The sequence below is a fragment of the Mastigoproctus giganteus genome, chromosome 4 (genome assembly GCF_048544385.1).
Source record: "Mastigoproctus giganteus isolate SK-2022 chromosome 4, ASM4854438v1, whole genome shotgun sequence".
Classification (NCBI taxonomy): domain Eukaryota; kingdom Metazoa; phylum Arthropoda; class Arachnida; order Uropygi; family Thelyphonidae; genus Mastigoproctus; species Mastigoproctus giganteus.
In genome coordinates, this window is record NC_143578.1 from 98,538,593 (window position 1) to 98,562,195 (window position 23,603).

The 23,603-nt window shown below is 36.9% G+C and overlaps 1 protein-coding gene across 1 annotated transcript; it reads right to left on the reverse strand.

The window, feature by feature from the left end:
* Nucleotides 1–8,345: 8,345 nt before the first annotated feature.
* On the reverse strand, nucleotides 8,346–16,737 carry LOC150086943 (sulfotransferase ssu-1-like). Its single transcript, XM_090371703.1, has 2 exons — nucleotides 16,663–16,737; nucleotides 8,346–9,624 (listed from the first exon to the last, which is right to left on the reverse strand). Exon 2 carries the CDS (start codon nucleotides 9,615–9,617, stop codon nucleotides 8,664–8,666), a length of 954 nt encoding a protein of 317 aa, XP_090227829.1. The 5' UTR covers nucleotides 9,618–9,624; nucleotides 16,663–16,737; the 3' UTR covers nucleotides 8,346–8,663.
* Between the last annotated feature and the right edge of the window lie 6,866 nt (nucleotides 16,738–23,603).

The following is a 23,603-nucleotide window of genomic DNA, read 5'->3' on the forward strand; positions in this document are numbered from 1 at the left end:
GCATTTACATCATACTCGTCAATCGATAGTAATGCCCTCTTACAGAAGACAGTTATTAGAAATTTTAATTCCATGCGTTTAGCTGTGGTCACGCATTACAGAAACTTTGCCGACTAATCCAGATACATGAAATTTCATGCGAGTCTGCGAGCTGCCTCCTAGAACTCAAAGTAATCTTTATGGTTGGTAAGGACATTTCTTTGAGATATACCATGTAACAGAGACAGTAGCGATTATTGATTCCAAATAAGAATTTTCACTCGTCTAATTCAGGTTCTCAAAGTATGGTCCGCGGACCCCTGGTGGTCCCCGAAACACTTTCAGGAGGTCCGCGAGATCAAAACTGTTTTCATAATAATACTAAAACGTTATACACATGCACATAGTGGCCGTGTGGTACTATGTAAAGGTAAATGGGTCCTGAGATCAAAAAGTTTGAAAACCACTGGTCTAATTCATTAAGCTCAGTAGGAGCGTTCCAAATGTTTACTTTCCATCGATACTATTATGCCGTAGTATTCACTGTTTTCTTAAAACAAATCTTTTTTTTTTACAGAAATCATTGCATGCGAATTATTTGAAATCGAATAGTTCTGAGAGGATCGAAAAAAAAAAGTACAGTTTAAAACAATAAGGATCAGATCTGATTGGTTTTCTTTGTATCTGCATTCACGAAAAACTCTTTGCCCCCCCCCCCCCCCATTCACTGCTTTCTTAACCAGTGCTGCTTTCTCATACTCAGCCTTGGTCGCTCTGACGATTACTGTGGTACTATTACAGATTAACTTGCAGCAGTTGTAAGCTTCAGCTTTTCATTGTTCTGTAGCTTTCCCATGCTACCTTTTATTTGGCTGGCCAGCTCCATATTTATCTAATTCGGCATTCTCCTTGTGCTATATGATGTATATGTTTTCGTGGCATCTGTGTAATTATTCCTTTTAAAGATAGTCGATAATTCTAATGTATTCGTACGCCCTCCGCTATCTGTCCAATTGATAGTTACCATCTGGTAACTTAAACTGTGATATAATCCCCCTTCCTAAAATTAAACCCCCATGTCTTTGCCTTAAATAACTGCAACTCCTTTCTTCCTTTTCCATCTAAGGACAGCGTGATAACTTCCTGCTAATGGTTCCTGCAGCCCCATAATGTCATCTGGTATATTATAATTGTTAACCATTTGAACACGACTTGAGAGCTATTAAAGTTAAACATTATCATTAAGCCACTGAATGTTCCACAATTTTATTTTTGTTATGAATGAAATAATGTGTTTGAGTATTACTGTGCAGCGAATGGATAATGAGATGTTTCTAAAACGTAGTCCGTAATGGGATGGCTGCCATCATTAAGCAAACGTATTCATTCAACTTACATAAAAGTGCAATTAGTGCGAAATCCTGATTTGCGTTGTACCGAAATTTACGGGACTTTCCTCTGATTGCATGTGTTAAGTCATATGTCTAGTGACTCCTGAACGCCAGCTTAATAAACGCCGTAATAACACTGTACTGACACAGAATTTTGTAAAATATAGTCAGAAATAAGAGTAGTGATGTGTTCTTGTATTGTTTAGTTGTTTCTGGCTACTTTGCCACCTGGACACACAGATCGGGTCACCACAGTTCTCTTACACTGTCCTTAGTGGACTAATCCCTCACCTACAAGTGGTAGTGCAAATCTTCTGCTCAAATTGGTGGGACTCAATCAGTGGTATAAAATCAAACATTATAATAATAATAAACAAACGTCTTCTTTATGACAGTTAGCCTCTTCACTGAGGTGAAGAGGTTAGCTGTTCCCTAAAAAGGGACTAAAAAATAAATAAATAAATAAAATTTTAGCTTTTCACAACATTGAAGATGCCAGCATATCTTGCCCCTCAAAGGTGGACCAGAAAAAAAAATAATCATAAAATAAAATAATAAAGAATCCCACATCTTCATGTATTAAATTTTTTACCCTAAAAGGCAAATAAAAATAAATAGAATAAAATAATAAGAGTTACAGCGTCAGAGTATACAGGTCCCACTCGGCCTGGTCCAATTTATTCAAGTCTATCGGTCAAATCTGGAATAGACAAGTTCAGGGAGTCAGAAGCCATGTGTCTTCAATTGAAAAGATATTTGTTCTTTAGTTAATAATTGGTCTTACTACTGCATTGTCCATCCTTGTTTATTAAGATTTGAGTGAAGGATTTTTTTCCTTGAGAAGATGGAAGATGTAAAATTTTGAGACGTTTTAAAAGCATCTTTATTTTTCACAAACTGTGCATGAAGTTGACTATAATTGCAAACGTTTCGACTTTTAAGAGTGACAAACTGTTAGTCTGGAATTCGTTTCAGACGGGTACGCCGAACATTGAGCACGTTTAAAAACTAACAGAATTTCAGAGGGTGTATGATAGTTGGATGTCATATGATGGCAGGCGGTCTGGTCTTGTGTTGCTCATGAATTAAACATTCCCCACGGTGACAGCTAGCGACATGTTGAAGATATACATGTCATGTACAAAAATGACATTGAGTCCAAGACACGATCAAAAAAAAAGAGTAAAATAATGACTTATATGAGCCGACACAGCTTCTGACAGCTGATTATTTCATACCGCCATCAGACCATAGAGATTCTTTGTTTGGAGTTGCGAGTGGCTACGGGCAAACTTGAGTAATTCTACGACATACAGATAGGTGCATACCATGAATTTTCAAGGAAGAACTGCAGACCACAATCCTATGATTGCATACCGGATTGGTATGGTGCAATGCATACCGAACAGGGTCTGTGCATCGATGGAAAGGGTTCTGTGTAATGACGAATTGCAGTACACGCTATTCCAATCTGATGAACACGCTCGGGTACGGAATATTTCTGGGAAACGTTGGCTATTTGAGTGTTTTGTTCCAGCTGTGAAATTAGAAGGATTCACGTTATGGATGTGTTTCTCGTGGCATGAATAAGGTCCACTACTGGCAGTGTATAGAATCATGAATGCTGCATCCTATATCGATATTCCGGACAAGTCAATGTGCCTTAGTGTGCCAATTGTATGGAAGCGGTCCTTACGCCTTCCGAAGCGACAATGCTAGATGTGAAAAACGACAATTGTGAATGTGTGATTTGAAGAGAATAACATCCAATGATTTCAGTGGCGGGCACAGAGCTCCCTCCTAAACAAAATTGAACATATTTGGGATGAACTAATACGCTAAATTACGACAAGGCGAAACCGGCCTTCTTCGTTGGTGATCAAGTTGAATGGTGTACAGTTACCTATGGTCCTTGATACCAAATACCTGGGAGTTATTGTGGACAGTAAGTTATCATTTCACCAGCACTTATTATATTTAAGCAATAAAATCCGGAAATTTTCTGGTGCTATCATTAGAATTTCAAAGTCTGACTGGGGCCTATCACATAAAACACTGTTTCTGTATTACAAGGCAGTATTCCTTCCTATAACTACGTACGCTGCAGGAGCCTGGTTCCATAGAGTTAAAATAGGGCTAAACTAAATTCCATACAACGCATCATGCTTCTTGGTATTGTAAGAGTGTGTAGAACGGTGTCCACTGCCGCGTTGCAGGTGTTGGCCGGAGCGCTACCCTTGGATCTACATTTGTTGTATCGTGGTTTTTGCTACCGAATTAAGAGGGAAATTCCTACAGAACTTTTTGGTATAGAGATAAATATTCGCTCTGACTGCAGAGGCGAAAAGAAAAGATGTATGAATGAAATAATCAATTTATGGCAGACAAGATGGGATACCATAACTACTGGAAGAGTGACCAACTTGTTTATCCCGAACGTGACTTTTCTGAATGATAAAAAGGTTCGCAATTGGTTTACACCTAGTTTCCCGTCGTCATTTTTGTTAACAGGGCACGGGTCAATGAATGAGAAATTATATGCATTAGGACTAAGTAACACGGACCTTTGTTTTTGCGGGGCCAGGGAAGGCTGGCGGCACATACTATATGATTGTCGAATATATGACAATGCCAGGACAGCGATACGTGAAATTCTTGAGAGTATAGCTCCAGGAGAAGAAGCTATATTTTTAAGAGACTCTAGTAAGTTTCAGATGTTTCAGGTATTTGCTAAAGAAGTGTTTGAACTAAGGAAAAGTATGATTCCAGTGATACGAGATTGATCAAATCCATCTGGCTGGAGGCACCGAAGTGTTTTGATGCTGCCGTTCTTACTGGCTGCAACAACTGGAAGATCTACCCTTTTCTTGATCTCCCTCTCCCCCCCCCTTGGTTTTTCCCTTTTCACTTTTTGATATATATATGTATGTATGTTTGCGTATATATGCTAAAAACCAATATATATATATATATATATCCAAGTATGAAGATGCAAATATTAAATGTTATAATAAATATAAATATTATAATAAATATTATGTAGTCACATGAAATAAGCTAGTATATCATATTTTACCTTTAAAGAACTCTTACCACTATCAACTTAACTCATATTTATATATATATATATATATACTTAGTATATATTTTTATTATTTTTTTTTCTATTTATTTATTTATTTACTTTTTTTCTTTTCTTTTTTTTATTATTATTATTTTTTTTTTTGTTATCTTAGTTAATTATTTTTATTCATTTCTTTCTCTTCCTTTCGGGTTTTTTTTTTTTTTTTTTTCCCTCTGGAGTGTGGGCCCCAGAGAAGGAAAAAAAAAATTTTTTTTTTTTTTTTTTGTCTCATACTCTGAGACCATAGGTGTCCCATCTACTGGAACTGGCCCACCTTCCCGTGGTGTGGACGAGTACCCAGAATCATCTGTCCAGGTGACTGATACTTCTGGGTAGCCAAGCGGTCAGAACATACACATAATACACACACAAACCGACGTCACACACATATCTGGTTCATTTGTAGTGATACTGTTCTTCACAGAGATACGAGGCGGAGTTGTACTGACGTTCTAGGAGCCGCCCCTTACATAAACACATGTCCACATGTCTTCGTTGGTGAAGCTGAGAAATACAAATTAAGTAGGAGTGGAGTTCCCCGATTATAGTGCTCTAGTCCAGCGTTTCTCAAACTGGGATCCGCGAAACGTCAAGTAATATGTGTTTGTTTGTTTGTTTATTTATATATATATATATATATATAAGGTCCGCATAGATCAGTAGTCTGGGAGCCACTGTTCTAGTCCATTCCCATTAAAAGCCCCAGTAGGCTACTGACGATTGAAGCGGGACTGAATAGGGCGGTGGTGGGAGAGCCACGTGATTAATACCTTTACTGTTCTAAAGGAAGTTACTTCTAGTTATTTTCTTTCTTTTTGCTTTTTGTGCATAATTCAGCATTCTTAACCGTGGTCGTGAAGCTCCGACCATAAAATTCTAATTACGATTAGCAGATCCTGGAGCTGGAGAGGTTTTCTGTATGAATTTTCCCAAACAAAATGAAACAGGCGAAGAATATCAAGTGACATGATGTTCTTAAATTTAAACTGTTTTCTTCCGTGCTACCAGTTGTTGCTAACCTTGTTGCATGTCGGTTAACTCCTCTGGCTCTGTCATATCATAACTATATGTTTATAACTTTTCCCAGAAAAAAGGGAAAGAGATCAACAGAGAGCAATAATTTCCCCATAACCTTTTTCCCATAGTAGTTCTGTTATTTGGCTTGATACAACATCAAATTTAGTAGTAGTATTAACAATGACAAATGATGCAAGAAAGCATGCTTACTGTAACAGCAAAAAAAAAAAAAAAATAAATAATAAATAAAATAATAATAAATAAATAAAATTCCCATTTCACCTGTCAATTCCCCCCCCCCAGCAGCATTGCAGACTAGTTGCATGGTATCCTATCGATGATTTATCGAACATTTGCTTGTAGAGATAATAACGTCATAATCCCATTATATAAGTTCGACCACACTTGGAATACTGTGTTCAAGTATGAAAGAAAGACATTGCTTCTTGAAAGGGTCCAAAGACGGGTAACTCGCCTGGTTAGATCGGCAAAAGGGCCTCCATATGAGGAAAGACTTCGAATTTGTGGGTTGCAGAGCTTGGAAACTAGGCACCTTAGAGGAGACTTGATTGAGGTGTTTATGACTCTGAGAGGCATAAGCAAAATCAATTAGGACGAAATGTTCACGGTTATAAATGATTCTAGAACTAGGGGCCATAATTTTAAGTTATGGGGGGATGTTTAGACTCAATTGCAGGAAGTTTTATTTTAGCCAGCGAGTTATAAATTACTTTAATCAGTTACTTACATGGGTGGTAGAGGCTGACGGTTTGGGGAAATTCAAAGGTCAGCTTGGAGGAGGGAAACGCATAGGTTGTCTATTTCCTTTTCTCTTATTATTTTATTTTATTATTATTTTTTGGCTTGTGCAGCATAAGCCATAGGCTTCCTTGTACCATGTGGCCAATACTAATACTAACAGTTGTCTAATTCTTTTTTAAATTTATTAAAACTGCCCACCTCTACAACACCAGATGGAAGTTTGTTCTAACAATCGACTATAATTGAAGACAAATTTCCCTGCACATCCATCCTTCTTCAATTTGAAATGTCCCTCATAAGGATTCCATCAGCAGTGAACTTACTCGATTCAATCAGATCTCCTCGCAGGTGTCTGAATCTGCGAAAAGAACTGAAGCCTTTTCTGTAAAAGCACCATTTTTTTTTTCTCCTCACTAATCTCGTTGCTTTTCTCTGCATCCGTTCCAACAGATCCACATCCTTCAGCAAATGAGGCATCCAACCTGTATGAAGTATTCAGCTACGTAACTTAATTTCTTTTCCTCTTTCCTGGGTTCAGCTATTATTTTAAATGTCGGGACCCTAACTTTTGCTTCAATTGGATCACTAAGACAATTATCATGCCTTTTTTTTTTTTTTATCCCAATTCTAGTTAAATTTTTTAACTTCATCTCAATCCTCAAAATCCGCTTGAAATATTTTACTTTATCAAACTTTTTTTTTCAACAAATATTCAACGCTATTTTGAGATACGAATAAAAATTAATAAATAAATAAACTACAGCTGATTTTTATTAAAATGTCTAAGTTCATTTTCGGGCCACAGAATTCAATATTTGCAAGATAAACCTATCCATTCAAGAGCAGATCCGGAAGGGGAAAAGAAAAGATAATTACCTCTAAAATTATTCCAAAGGCATGTAATGTTTCTTTATTAATTGTAAACGGAAAATATGGCATTCTCAAGCAAATATATATCTCTAAATACGGAGATATTCTCGTATTCTTTCCACTTTGTAAACCCTTCTAACCCATGTGGCCTCTCTGCAGTATAAACAGAAAATTTATTTATTTATTTATTTATAAAGCTGATCTGCTAACATTCTAATTTTCTCCTACATTAATGATACTCTTAAATCTCCTCCTGTCATGACAAACACATCTCACTCAATGCTTTCTTTTATTTAATTCACGTCATCATTTTCTGCCTGTTTGGAAGAATGATGAAACCTTTATAACAACAGATTTTATTAGAACACATGATAAATCTGTTACGAAGGCAGGTTGTTCTTGAATGGAAAAATCCACTTTCATTTGGATTGCTTGAAAATTAAATTAAAACTCGTGGAAATTCAAAATCAATGATAAGATTTTTCTAACTTCCTGGTCGCCTAGAAACTATCTACTGTAAGGTTTCTTGGGGATGGCTCCTTAGTTTTTATCCCCCAAGAATACCAGCAATTCACAGATGCAATAGATGGCTGATAGTTTGAGGTATGTTTTGTACTGATTCAAAGGACTCCACGTAATAACGGTTTCTTAAACTTCCACCCATTTGTGGTGGTAGTATTTTGAGAAAAATATATTGAACCTTTACATCGTTTGAAGTTTAAGTGGTTCTTGCTCTGATGACTACTTTACAGCATTCTTAGAAATGCTAGTAAAAATAAATATATAAAATTGAAAAATGGAAATTCTAAATTGTTTAATTAAGAAGACAGTGGATACACAGTTTATATTTCTTTACTAAAAGAGGTAGGAAAGCCATAAGTGAAAAAATTTAGTATGAATATTTAATAAGCTGAAATGTAACTACATACTGATTATTTTCATGGTTTTCAATATCGTATGCATATTCTAGGATAAAAATAACAAAGCAATCCATATATGTATAAAAAATCTATAAAACAAAATAAGAATTCATGAAACAGTTTCATAAGATACAGAGAAAAAGTGATCTTTTTATAAGATATGATTAAGAAGTTATTCGCGCAATTGCAGTAACACTTATTACAAAAAAATATTTTATTTGTACATTATGAAAGTTTTGTACATACATTAAAATAGCCAAAATATCAACACATTTTCCACATAGATCTTTTAAATATAATTTTTAAATGAAGTCATTGTGCATCTCAGTATAACGGTATATCTATTTCTTTTAAATTGAATATAAAACCCTTAACAAATCAAGAATTGTGCACATTTGTGTCATTCATTGCACGAATGATGTTCCAAATCCTCTTAATTAACATTTTTATTCGTCACTTAAAGGACAGAATTAAAGTACCAAGTCAACACCTTCCAATACGATCTTGCTTGTAATGATTCTGAATTATGTTGAAAATACAATTAATTACTCTTTACCATTCCATCTTTCTTCGTGTTTTTAAATCGTAAGAATATAAAATTTACATGCAGTCTTTCCACATGTCTGGAATATCTGTTCCTTTTGTTTTTTCCAAATACTTCTTTTCTAATCGTGCACTCTGTTCTGGAGAAAATGCGTTCTTCCAGTCTCCAACGATTCCCTTGCGAACGAAATTCAACTGATCACGAGAAGCACCCTTAACTTCGGAAGTAACGGCTATCTTGATTCCTTCGGGAATTTTGGGATTATTTAAAATTTCTTCTTTGGGAGCGGTCATAAGTTGTTGCATAAAGTTGCCAGTTGTTTCTTTCATGTACTTCACGCTACTGTAATTCAAAATCTTATCTACAATCGTGGGATCTTCCTGGAGTGGTTCCAAAAACTCTGGGCCCAAAAATTTTGCAAATCTTAGAACAGCATCTTTCGGATCCTTTTTCATTGATTCATAAGTGATAAACAAAACGTTTGGATCGTCTTTGTGTGCATACCATGATAGCAAATGATCAAAATAATCTCCAAAATCATTTTCCCCCTTTAGAAAGATTTCAAAATAGTCATCAAACTCTCCATCTGCAAAATCGTAGATTGGAATTGATTTTGTGTGGTGAAAAAATGATACGCAACAGTCCTTAGGATTCCTAGCAACGTAAATATATTTGGCTTCAGCAGAATACGGAGTTAAATGGAATGGTAAATGAACTTTGATTGCTCCTGGACGTGGCATAGTTTCAGCAGTTTCGGCTCCCGTTAACTCTAAAAACGGAGTATTCGAAAAGAATTCATCCATTTCGGTAAATGGCCGACCTTTACGATAGATTAACGCGATTATTTGTTGTGTCCATGTTGTTCCACATTTAGGAAAGGTGACTATAAACACATCATCAGATTTTGGTTTGTATTCGATTGCAGATTTGTACCTTTCTGTACTGAATGCCTCAGGAATTCTGAATCCATCAACATCCTTGTATTTTGGCCATTTTGGAGAATTGCTCATGATTATGCTGAAAACAAGAAAAGAAAAAAAACAATAACTATCGGTTCTCTCTCTCTCTCTCTCTCTCTCTCTCTCTCTCTCTCTCTCACACACACACACACACAATAATGTGTTAATAATTGACGTATCACAGACTTTGTGCTATTCCGTATTGATGTAATAGCATAAATAGAGTAAATTTTATTTCTCCAATAATGTACGTTGGTAAGCTAAAAAAAAGTTTTTTTTTTTTTTTTTTTTTTTTTTTTTAAACGTTGAACCCAGCTTGTACTTTACCCGAAATCCAGAAGTATATTCCTCATAGCAACTCTACAAAAATACTGATGTGGATACCGGGCAAATTCCAGCATACATTATTAATTCTCAGTATAGGAAAAAAGAGAATTTGCTCCTCTTTAATCAAGATTGTAATCGAGCTGTTTTCTTTGTCGATATTATCCATAACGATTGATATTAATTACTTACTCTTTATACGACAATAAAAATCACTTATTATTCAGCATACGTTGTAACACTTTACTGGAACCTTGATCTCTTTCTCCGAAGAAGTGCTAGGGAGATATTTCTGAACCAGAGGCAATTACTCAGAAATATGCCACCTTCCTCCTCCTCAAATAACTATACCTTTTAACCCTTGGTACTCTAATACCGAATCTGGTTCAGCAATTCGTGATCATAGCTGATTCGAAATAAAATCGCCATGTTATTTTTAGCTGATATTTCGACCGTTTTTGAATGTCATGATTCAAATATTCGGCACTGCAATCTTTCTAGTCGATCGATCATATTAAAAATGTTCCTTTACCCCAATTAAAAATGCTATATACGAAGTGACAATTGTTAGGAGCGAATTTATGACATACTCTAGCAAAAATTATACCTACTGTTATATTTCTCAGAAAAAGTGATTTGTTTTAGCAGAACATGCAGATGTCAACAGTTCGATCATTTTGATATGTTAAAAGAATTCTATATTCAAAGCAGAACAAGAGCGTTGAAGTCTGGATGGTCAATTCTCTGACTTAAATCAAACAATTCCTGTTTACTCAATTCAAACAAGATCCTATGATTAAAGCCGGGCCCTTTCAAAATCGGCCATGTGGTAGGCAATGGCACCACCACATTATCTGATGCCACAGAGATCACAACAAAAACTGCTGTTAACTATATCCCGGATGCCACTGTGCCCTGCAAAATTAAATTTAAGAAGGAAGAGGGTAAACGTGGCCACACGGAATGTAAAAAGTTTAAAAGAAGGCAAGATAGATATGGTCATCCATGAAATGGATAAGTATAAAATGGACATTTTTGGAAGAACCGAAGTTGTGGACAGGACAAGGTCATTTCAAAACTGGAAATGAGTTTTTGGTTGTTTTTTCTGGAAGTGACCAAGTAAAAGAACATGATGTCGCTGTCATTTTGAATAAGGAATGTTAAAGGTCTCTTCTTGGATACAATCCTATTAATAGTAGAATGATGACGGTTAGACTTCAGAGCCAGCCAGTAAATCTCAGTTTTAGTTGCATATGCCACGACATCAACATCCACAGACGAAGATGTGGACGTTTATTCATGAAAATCTCCAGTCAGCTCTTGATCTGGTCACAAAAAAAAGGTTGTTTTTGATACTCATGGGTGATTTTAATGCAAAAGTAGACAAGACAGTTTCTTCTAGTCCGGAATGTGGTAGATTTAGTCTTGGCACTAGAAATGAGCGGAGTGAAAGTTTAATTGAATTTTGTCATCTGAACAGTCTTGTCATATGTAACACTTGCTTTCAGCAGCACCCGAGAAGGCTATACACATGGAAATCTCCTGATCATAAAACAAGGAATCAGATTGATTATATCCTTATGCAGCAAAGGTGGCGTTCCAGTGTAATCACAGCAAAAACTCTTCCTGGAGCAGATTGTGGCAGTGATCATCAGCTACTCCACATCGTTCTCAAGCTGAAGCTGAAAAAGATCATGAATAAGGTTTTCCCTAGACGATTGGATGTAGAAAATGTTCCAAACGATTATATGCTTGAAACCCGCAATCGTTTTCAACCTCTATTAGAACTAGATGACGATATGCTGACTGAGGAAATGTGGGAAAATACAAAAAAGCATTATTAAGGATTCAGCAAATAGACACATCAGAGAAAGGTAAAAGATCAGGAAGCCTTGGATTACAGAAGCCACTTTTAAACTTACTGAACAGAGAAGAACTGCAAAAACCCAGGATGTACAAGAAAATGAAGAGTATCAGAAACTAAGCAAAGTCATCAAGCGCTGTTTAAGCCAGGACGAACAGGATTATATCAATTGAAAGTGTAAAGAAATCGAATACCACAAGAAACGAGACAACACTAAAAAGATATATGATGTAATTAAGTCCTTAAGACAAAAGTTTCGACCAAAACTTAACGTAATTAAGGACTCCAAAGGGGAAATCTTAACAGAGGAGAACACAAAGGAAGGTGGAAAGAATACTATGAGCAGCTCTTCGGAGCACCTGCTGACACTAATGATCTGCTACCCCCTTTTCAAGAGTGTGATCATGAACCAGTACCACTGAAGGAAGAAGTCGAAAAAGCCATCAGAGAACTAACGTGTGGCAAGTCACCTGGAATTGATGAAATCCCAGCGGAATTGATTAAAGCTACGGGTGTGAAGGGCGCCGAGTTTTTTCATAAAATGATTGTAAAAATTCGGGAAACGGGACGGTGGCCATCACATTGGAAGAAATCAATTTTCATCCCCTTACCGAAAAAAAAAAAGAGATCTGAAAATTTGATCAAATTACAGAACTATTAGCTTAATTTCTCACGCTAGCAAGATTCTTCTTAATATCATATTAAACAGAATCTCAAGAAAACCTGAAGAAATGCCAGAAGAGCAAGCAGGTTTCAGAAGGGGTAGAGGAACCAGAGATCAGATCTTAAGTGTACGACTGATTATTGAAAAATGCAAAGAATTCAATGTTCCAGTCGTTTTGTGTTTTATAGATTATGCAAGAGCAGTTGATTGTGTTCAACATGAGAAACTATGGAAACGATGACTATTATGGGTTTCCCAATCCACTTAATTCAGCTGATTAAGCTGCTGGAACAGGAAGGAACTGCGAGAACGAACATGGGGAACACGGACTTTTTCACAATAGGTCAGGCAGGGCTGTATTCTGTCACCTCACCTTTGTAATCTTTATGCCGAAGATATCATGCGCGAAGCTTTGGAAGATTTAGAGATTGGCATCAAAATTGGAGGACTGAAGATAAACAACCTTTGTTATGCAGATGATACTGTGCTAATTTGTAATTCTACGGAGCATCTCAAAGAAACTCTGAGGAGAGTATGTGAAGCAAGTAAGAAAAAAGGATTGTTTCTGAATGTGTGTAAAACTAAAATTATTGTGATTTGTGATAATCTCGGTTTCAGTAAAGTGAAGATTAATGGGCAAGATATCGGAGAAGTTGATGGATTTGATTACTTAGGGTCAAGAATAAATAAAAATAGTAACTGCTCAAACGATGTAAAGAGACGACAGCCAATTGCTAAAACGTTGGTCGCTGATCTCATAATATTACGGAGAGATTATGAGATGCCCCTAAAGACAAAACTGAGAATCATTGATTCGTTTCCGGCAACCCAAAGGTCGCGGGTTCGGATCACAGTAAAAAATGCAAAAACCTTGGGCGGTGCATTATGGCTACAGAAGCCGATGCGCCAACAACTAACAAACAAACAAAAAACATTGATTCGTTAATTTTTCCAGTTGCCACTTATGCACAGGCACTGTTCACGAGGAGGAGGACGAGGAGAAACCAAATGGCCGCAGCCCACAACCCACTACCATTATAACCAAAGAACATCTGTTCTTCAGCTCACCGGGCTCCCTTGCCTGGTGCCTTTCCACCCCTCCCCTGCGCCGGTGGTGGGACAGTGCCCCCGGCGCCCCCTACTTTCTCCTGGTGAGGCATGGACATGCCTCACTGACTTCTGGGGTTGCCTACTCTATCATCCCCATATTTCTGCCTTAACCCCCCCCAGCCTTCAGTCTCCCACCCACTCTATCTTTATGCTAGCGAATGTCCCACACACAAAAACTTAATTATGTCAAAATTCCCGTTCGCCCATTCTTTCGGCCTTTATTATGCAAGCATTATCCCCCTCACCTAACGATCATCAAACCGACGATGATGGATATATGTCTCTGTCTGTACGTACGTGCATATAAAAGAGCGCGCGCGTTTTTTTTTTTTTTTTTTTTTTTAGGTCCTAGCCTCTGAAATCTCAGGAAATTAGGTGGCAGGACCTGCCAGAGTGAAACTAAAACTACTGGGTTCCTGGTCTGCCTCCACGGGGCGAAGGTGGGGCAACGTTGGGCCTCAGCAGGGGTCCAGCGGCTAAACGACCAGATGAACAACGGTACACGACATCACACAGATACAAAGCCCACACACTTTTAAAACTGGTACACCCACAATGAAAGCAACACGGAGATGGGGGAAACCCCTGGTGCCGTCTGACACTAACTACACCTTACACCTTATGGATGTGAAGGATGGAATCTGAAAAGAGTTGACAGGAAGAAAATTGAAGCATTTGAAATATGGTGTTACAGGAGAATACTGCGTACTTCTTCCTTGGATCGAAGACCAAATGAGTGGGTATTGAATAAAATTGGCAGGCCTAAAATTCTTCATAGCATCAACAAAGGAAAACAAGATTTTTGGTAATATAGTAAGAAGGGAAAACTGTTGAAGAATATAATGGAAGGAAAAACCAAAGGGAAGAGGTGAAGACCTGCAACTAAGTGGAACGATGGGATCAGTGAACTTTTGGGCATGACACTTTGCGATGCTGCTCATATAGCACACGATCGATGCAGTTAGAGGAATTTGTTGGTGGCCACAAAGAGCTCCTCAGGGAGCTAAGTGACTGGAAGAAGATCTGATATAAAATTAATTCCCTTGAACTGCTTTTCCTAGATTCTGTTCATATTTTAGAGTTCACGTTAGTATTATAATGTTCTTTTTTATACTCCGGCACGACCACCAGGTTAGTACAAACATTAATCGTATTTGGCAATTACGGGCTTGAACCCCGATCCACTCAAACAGCGTGTGCTACTGCACTCGCGCTCCTGACCACTCAGCTACGTCGTATACTCAGAACGCGGCAATGACCGTCATATATCCTAGAAAATCCCTAGCCAATCAAATGATTTTTCCATTAAATATTTCACTTCATATTTTTTACACTCGTCATTCTTTTGTGAATGAGATATGAACATTCTGTGTTAAAGGGATCACTATAATATAATAAATAAATAAAATTTTCTATTTATACTCTGGGACTAGACGATCACAAGGTACAGAGACACCGTATTTAGCAGTCACGGGTTTGAACCCCGGTCGCTCAAAGCACGTGTACTTATGTACCCTTTATCTTGACCACTCGGCTACGGCGGTCTTGTTTCTATTAAATGACCGGGTTCTGCCTTGCTTGTTTTAAGTACCTTTTTTTGCTATATTTAAACCGACATTTTTGAATTTAATGTTAAAACTGAATTAAGTATTGCCTTTTTAGATTTTACGATTTCTAAATTTAAAATTTCCCTAATCTACCACTTTTTTTTTCTTCTTTTTTTTTTTTGTTATCAATGGGAAAGTTGTTTTCCGTCCTCGTTTTAGTAGACTAAAGAACGTTTGTTTTTTGAGGAACATCTTTGGTGTACTTCTGAAAACTTAAACTGATTTTATTTGAAGACATGAATAAACAAACAACGGTTAAAGAATGAAATAACTATCCTTGTACAGATAAACGCGTGAGTTAACATCACATACAACCGTTGTGTTCATCCCCCCCCCCATCCCTTTTCAAATAAAGTCTATGTACGTTCGAAAATACACAGATAACGTTTTTAGACTAAACCGAGAACGGGCAGTAATTTTCTCATTGACGCAAAAAAGTAGATGATTAAGCAAAATTTAAATTTAGAAATCATGAAATCAAAACCGTAATATTTAGTTCAATTTTAACATAACATAACATAACATAACAAGGTATCCTACACGATGCGATTGTTTTAAACTTTTTAAATAATTTTATTGTATATACAAGCCGTGTAAGAGAATGATCTATATCTTTACACACCCTCTTAGTAGCGTTACAACAGTTGAATCTCACTGATTGAATTAATAATAATTATAACCCAGGCCTTTTCCACGAAGTGAGAGAATGTCGTAACGCTGTCCACATAAGGACATTTGAACCGGGTCGGTATTTCCTGTATGCCAGTACCGGCACCTTGATTTTTAGCGTATCAACGGTTTTATCACAAAGAAAGTACAGTATTTATCAGTTCAATTATTGACTTGCATAAACAAATGAAAAGCTAGGTTTTATTCAGTTATTTATAAATGAACAACTCAAGAAGTCTCTTAAAGTTGTTAAAATAAGGCCACGGGGAATTCTTTACAGTACAGTACTTCGTTTTTATCTTTAGTAACCGATTTTGAATTAGAATATATAATTTTCATTCTTTATTTTCGTTTTATATCCTAGAATTTAAAGATGAGTTAAGAACATGAAGAAAACTGGTTTGATGATACCCTAAACCAGTGTCATTAAGACTAGCGGAGGTTATTTATTTATTATTTTTTTTCTCATTTAAAATACTGGGTAAAACTTTATCTCATTCGTTTATTAATACGCTTGCACGAAGAAAAAGAAGGGAGGGGGCGAAATCACTAAAGAAATTAGTTCATAATAGTACGGATACCCCACATTCTCATATTATTGCTTATTAGTTTTTTTTTTTTTTTTTTAATTATATAAATTTCCTTTACTAATAATCCAAGGCTCGGAATTTACTGGAATACGCTGGAACGTCATTCTGATTCGTCATATGCATCCGTAATGTTATGTGCATACTTATTTATTAAAAATAAGGTACAGTATTTATAAATATTTGGAAACTACCAAACGCAAGAAAAGTTGCACAGTATTTGTTGATATTGAAACTGAAATATGATAACTACCCTAAATACTATACTCACAGACGTCTCTTTTGCTTTGTTTGCTGCGTAAAATTGACTTGGTCGTTACTGAAGGAAAAGAGGATTCAGCTCGTGCTGGTAAAGACAATTTAGTGGAGTTAATCATCAGAAAAGATAAAAGCTTGTTATTGGTTAGAGCAAACTTTCACTATCACGTGAATAAATACGTACAATACTGAAACATAATATTGTAATCTCTTCCGGTTACAGCTGGTTAGCGCTATGACAGCAGATTCTAGTGAAGAGACTAACTACCCTTGTGTTTTTTTGAATGGCCTTGACAAACAGTACAGTATAGTGTGTGTTCACGTTCAACAAATTATTTAAATACTAGGCGAGGAAAAAATACAGACCACGAGACAAAAATAAAAGCAAATAATTATGATACATAAACATGGCATATATTCAGAGGCGGATTTAACGGCGGGCGCACCGGGCGCGCGCCCTGGGCCCCGACTTCTTAAGGGCCCACGCAAAACCCCAACAAATTAGTTGAACATATTAGTTCAACTAATAGTTGAACTAATATGTTCAACTATTAGTTCAAAACTTTGTGATTATTATTATGCTATTATTAATTATATTATATATATATTATATTCAAATTTTATTGGAAATAAAATATTAATAGTACATAATATTTTTTATTTATTTTAAAAAATGGTTAACATGTATTTTTATTTTCCCTGTCTCTCTCTTTATTTTAAGGGGCCCAATATTTTCTTCTGCACCCGGGGCCTCAACAGACCTTAATCCGCTCCTGCATATATTGTCATTGTTTTATAATTTAATAGTAACAAACATGTTATTGGTGTTACAAAGTCTCATTTACGATTTAAATCAGTGGCTAAATTTAATCATGGCTATCCAAGGACGGGCCGTCCTGAGGGTCAAAGGGGCATTGCAACCGGGTATCAACGTTCAAGGGGCACCTGAAACTTACATACACATTAAGAAAGTTAATGTGTATGTAAGTTTCAGGTGGGTGTGGGCGCAAAATTGCGATTGGCACCCTGGCTCCACATTTCCTAGGAACTCCCCTGTGGCTACTCATACTTAACGATCCTTTTATGAAAATGAAAGGATTGCTGGAAAGCGAAGTTCCTCTTTAAATATCAGTGAACAGCAGACTGGAGTATCATTAGTAACGAATGGGCCTGGTGTACTGGGGTCCATGGTTGAGAGAAAAAAATATAGAGTATCATTCTCAGTTGGTCGTTTTTGTGGCAAAGCAAGGCTTTGGTATATTCAATCTGTAAGGCTTTGGTATATTCAATCTGTAGATTGCGTGTTATTCTTTAGTCAGTTTTACTATTTACTGGATTAAAAACCGAAGTTTCTGGTGTGTGTGTGTGTGTGTGTGTGTGTGTGTGTGTGTGTGTGTGTGTGTAACACGGTGTAAAAATGATAAATAAATAAAAAATTTCTCTCGTCTTGATGAGATTCGAACCGAGGACTTTCCACAAAGTATTGAAAGACAGCAATCGTAATCACAAAGTGATATCTCCTTTCACGCCATGAATGAATAATATTTTTTACCCTATGTCAAGCCATCAATGAAAATGATAAATTAAAAAGAATCACGGGCATCGAGCACAGACTCGGATTCAATATCAACACAAACAAGTTTATGATAACTAACCACTGGATTTATGTTTCTTAACCCTCTGTACATAGCACTCTCGCAGCTAGTAAAATGCTTACGATTGCTGTTCTTCCACGTCACGCAGGAGAACAGCAATTGGACCAAAATCTTTTCATGTCACATGGAAAAGTTTTGGTTCGAATCAGGTTAAGAAGGGAGGAATTTTAAGAGCCTTTACTCTGGACAAGTTAGTCAGTCTCTGACGAAGTTTGTTTCTTTCCTCTTTGACAATCGAAGTCGGAACTGTTATCCAGAAAAACAGGCAAAAAACTATGAATGGACACAATCTACAGTTATTATAGTGATGTTTCAAAATTGCATGGAAAAAATGCAGAGGCATATCCTCCAGCTGTAAATCAAGAAAAGGTTCCTATAAACGTGTGTCTAAAAATTATTTATTTCAGGTATATTAATCGTAAATGGTGCTTAAAGGGGAACAGGTATCCTGTGTGTTATCAGACACTCAGCCTAAAACACTGATGGATCCAATATCTCTCTATTACAGAAGATTTAGAAGTCCGGTTGGCCTGCCTCCCTAAAATCCACTCATGCACACCTTCTCGATGGTAAGCCCTGTTACGTCACTTAGGTGGCAACGAACGTGTAGAGTGGTTCTCTTCAAGACGCCTGGTCAGCGTGAAGAGGAAAAGACCAAACCCTCCAGCACATGAAAGCACAACGAAACAAATGGCCCTCAGTCCCCAGCAGCTTTCACTCTCTCTCTCTCTCTCTTACGGCAGCGAGAGGATCAGAGTGGAAGCAGAGGGTGCTAAGAATCTCTGGGTACGACCAGGCTGCCATGCACGGAAACTGAACTTGGCCTGTTATAACGTAAGAACACTCATTGGTGAAGACAGGATATTAGAGCTGGAAAAGGAATTAGAAAATGTGAATTGGAATATCATTGGTTTGGCTGAAACAAGAAGAAGAAATGAATCACTTATAAGTTTATCAAGTGGAAATCTGCTGTACACCAATGGAAACAGTGAAAGGAGTGAAGGTGGAGTTGGGTTTCTGGTCCATAAAGATTTTAAAAACAACATTTTGGAATTCAAAAGTACATCACCAAGAGTGTCAAGACTAATACTCAAGATTTCTAAGAGATACAAGCTAAAGATTATAATGATTTATGCACCAACATCGAGCCATGATAATGAAGAGGTTGAAGAAATGTATACCGAAATTGAGAGTCTTCTAGATGAGCAGAAAACCCACTACACTATTATTATGGGAGACTTCAATGCTAAGGTTGGAAAAAGACAAAACAGCGCAGAAAGGGGAACAATAGGAAATTTTGGAATTGGTGAAAGAAATGAAAGAGGTGAAAGACTTGTGGAATTTGCAGAATCTCAAGGATTGTCAGTAATGAACACTTTTTTCAAGAAAAGGGTGAACAGAAAGTGGACATGGAAGAGTCCAAATGGATTAACTACTAATGAAATCGACTTCATCCTCACTAACAGAAGATATATTGTGAATGATGTTACTGTCCTGAATAAGGTAAATGTTGGAAGTGATCACAGAATGGTAAGATGCACACTTGATATAGATGTAGGAAAGGAAAGGAAAAAACTGACTCGAGTAAATAATACAAAGGTATTTGAGATAACAGAAGAGGAGAAAAAGCAGTATGTACTGGAACTTAAGAACAAGTATGAAATTCTGCAGACTGCTGAGGACCAAGATATCGACGAGGAATATTACAACTTTTTGAAGTGATAAAGCCCAAGAAACCTATAGGGAAAAAGAAATCCAAAGAAGAAAAAATTAGTCAAGAAACACTTGTCATGATGAACCGAAGACGACAAATGAAAAGCAAGAAAAACACTGACAGGGAGAAAATTGAGTATACTGAGTTATGCAAAGCCATTAGAAAGAGACTCAGAGAGGATATAAGAAGATTTAACACAAGAAAAGTAGAACAAGCATTAAGGGAAAACAAAGGAATTAAATCAGCAGCCATGAGCAGTAATACAGAAAGACAAATGATACTGAAACTGAAGAATGAAGAATAGCGATGGTGTACTTATAAACAGCAGAGAAGGCATGATTCAAATAGCAGAAGACTACTATAGAGAATTATACAAGGAGCAGGGGAATGATGCCAGCAGTGGGGAAGATGGATTGCAAAGCAGCAACACATACGACATACCCAATATTCTTCCTGATGAGGCAGAACATGCATTGAAGAAAATGAAGAATCAGAAAGCCCCGGGGGAAGATGAAGTTACTGTAGAGTTGTTAAAATTGGGAGGAAGAGACATAACACAAAAACAGGCAAGGCTCTTCACAAAGTGCATTAGAAAAGGTGTGATGCCTAAGCAGTGGAATAATGCAATCATAGTTTTGCTGCATAAGAAAGGAGATAAATCAGAAATTGGAAATTATAGACCAATTAGCTTGCTGTCCCACATCTACAAGTTGTTCACAAGGGTCATTACTAACAGATTAGAAAGAATACTTGATGAGAATCAACCGAAAGACAAGCTGGCTTTAGGACAGGATTCTCAACTATGGATCACCTTCACGTAATATCACAGCTAATGGAGAAAGCAAATGAATATAAAACACCATTATGCCTGGCATTTGTGGATTATGAAAAGGCATTTGACTCCATACAGCATAAGGCAATGTTTCGGGCACTGGAAAGACAAGGCAGTGATACCCCATATATTATGATTTTGAAGAAAATATATGAGAGTGCTACCTCCTTTATTAGACTAGACAAAGTCAGTAGGAAATTTAAAATTGAGACAGGAGTTTGACAAGGAGATACAATATCTCCGAAGCTGTTTACTGCTGCCCTTGAGGAAGCTTTCAGAAGATTAGACTGGTCGAAGAAAGGAGTCAATGTGAACGGAGAGTATCTAAACCATTTACGATTTGCAGATGACATTGTGGTCATTAGCCACGATCCCAAAGAATTAGAGGAAAATCTTAATCAGTTATGCACAGTTAGTAAGGATTTTGGACTAAAGATGAATATGGCTAAAACAAAAGTAATGATGAACAAGTATGCCACAGAAAGGGAAATAATGATTGAAGGAGCAGTAATTGAAAAGGTGGAGTCATATAATTATCTGGGACAAGTCATTAGCTGTAATAATGATAAATGGCTGGAAGTCAAGAGAAGAATAAATTTTGGATGGATAGCATTCAGGAAATATAGTCACATACTGAAGAGCAATATCCCAGTTTGTCTGAAACGTAAAATAATGAATCAATGTATACTCCCCACCATGACTTATGGAAGTGAAACTTGGGCACTCACCAAAAGAATGGAAGAGAAGCTGAGAACTACACAGCGAAGAATGGAACGAATGATATTGGAAATCATACTGTTAGATAAGAAGAGAAACACATGGATTAGGCAACAAACTCAAGTAAATGACATTCTGATGAAAACTAAAGAACTAAAATGGTCTTGGGCAGGACACATAGCGAAGAATGGAACGAATGATATTGGAAATCATACTGTTAGATAAGAAGAGAAACACATGGATTAGGCAACAAACTCAAGTAAATGACATTCTGATGAAAACTAAAGAACTAAAATGGTCTTGGGCAGGACACATAGCTCGAAGACATGATGACAGATGGACTAAGAAAATAACAGAATGGTATCCAAGAGGAGCTAGAAGAAAACCTGGAAGACAAAGGCGGAGATGGATAGATGAAATTCATGAGTTTGTGGGTAGTAAATGGATGGCCAGTGCTCAAAACAGAAGGAACTGGAAAGTTGCTGGAGAGGCCTTCATCCTGCAGTGGATTGAAAATGGCTGCTGATGATGATGAATCGTAAATTACAAAACCGTGTAACATGGCTAAATATTTTTGTCACAAAAACATGACTGTGTAAAACGGGTTTTAAACAGAACAAAATATACGTACCAATGCTAACATGAATAGTTGTTTAACAACATGGATCATAGAAGTTATTCAAAGTATATACAGTACTAGATTTAAATTTTTTGTTACTTTAGTTTCAAGTTATACGACGACTACCTCGTTGTTTGCGGTAAGTTACGGCATTTGTTAAATTAATATCGGAGATACTACAAATATATTTACTTTTGCAGAGTTAACTAGTGTGATTTTTAATGTATGGCGAGGTTCATAAGAATTTCCCACGTGCTGTTCGCAGATACTCTGAAAATTTTTAAACTTAATGAATAAGAAATCGTAAAACATTTACTGCTGTAGAGAGAAGACTTAGTAAAACGGGCAGGCTGAAACCATGAGTAAACGATAGTATAGGGTTTTGACAAACAGCAAATGTTGAAGAGTAAATACTTCGTACTGTACAAGCATCTCCACAAGTACTGGAAAGCTATTGGGTCGCGCAAACGTTTCATCCGCAAGCATGTGGAGGACATTTTATAGTACAAGAATTGTTGCCATAAGATATGAATAAACGCAGGAACTTTTGTAGTCAGTGGCTCATTTTGGAATGTGCACATGATCCAGTTTCTCAGCCATTTTCTGGTTACAGATGAATCACGTTTTACAAGAAATTGAACTCTCAACTCCTAAAACAATGCACAATCAATACAATGATAACATGGTGGGCCGAAGAAAATCCATATAGTGATTGTCAGTACACATTGTTTGGTGTGATTTTCTTTGGGACAATCTTATTAACAACAAAGACTTTGACGAATGGCATACCTATAATTTCTGCGGAACAATCTGTAACAACTATTGGCAGACCTTGAAAATCGGCAGAGGATGTGATATATGCACGACGGTGCGCCAGTCCTTTTACCTTGATGTTTCTGACCTTTTAACTGCTGAGTACAATAACCGATGGATTGGTCAGAAAGTCCCCGTTCAATGGCCACCACGAATATACGCATGACGAACTGCGAAATCACGGATAAGACATGTCAGAGAACCGTGGATTCATCGCATTGAATGAAGCATTCAACAAAATGGAGATCACTTTGATAGCTACTTTAAATGTTTTCCTTTTAGATGTTTATTCAGTTTCAGACATTCAAACATTTGTAATCAGCCCATAAGGCTATCTAAAAGAAAAATTAAGTAACCGGAAGGACGTGATTGATTTATGGTCTTTTTAGGCCTCTGATTGCAGGAACTTGCCAATACTTATTGGGTAGTGCTCAAAGGGATCATTTTAATACTAAGTAAACTCATGAAGGGAGCAAACCAAGTTTGCAGTACTGCATCATTACTATAACATCTCATGTCAAATTCTTCGCAACGAATAGTTTAAAATGATGTCTTAAAGCACTACCAATACACGTACATGTATTAGTAATCCAGATCAGAGGAT

What these genes read in the sequence shown, in the direction of transcription:
- LOC150086943 (XM_090371703.1), bottom strand. Translation starts at nt 9,617, where the DNA reads ATGAGCAATTCTCCAAAATGGCCAAAATACAAGGATGTTGATGGATTC.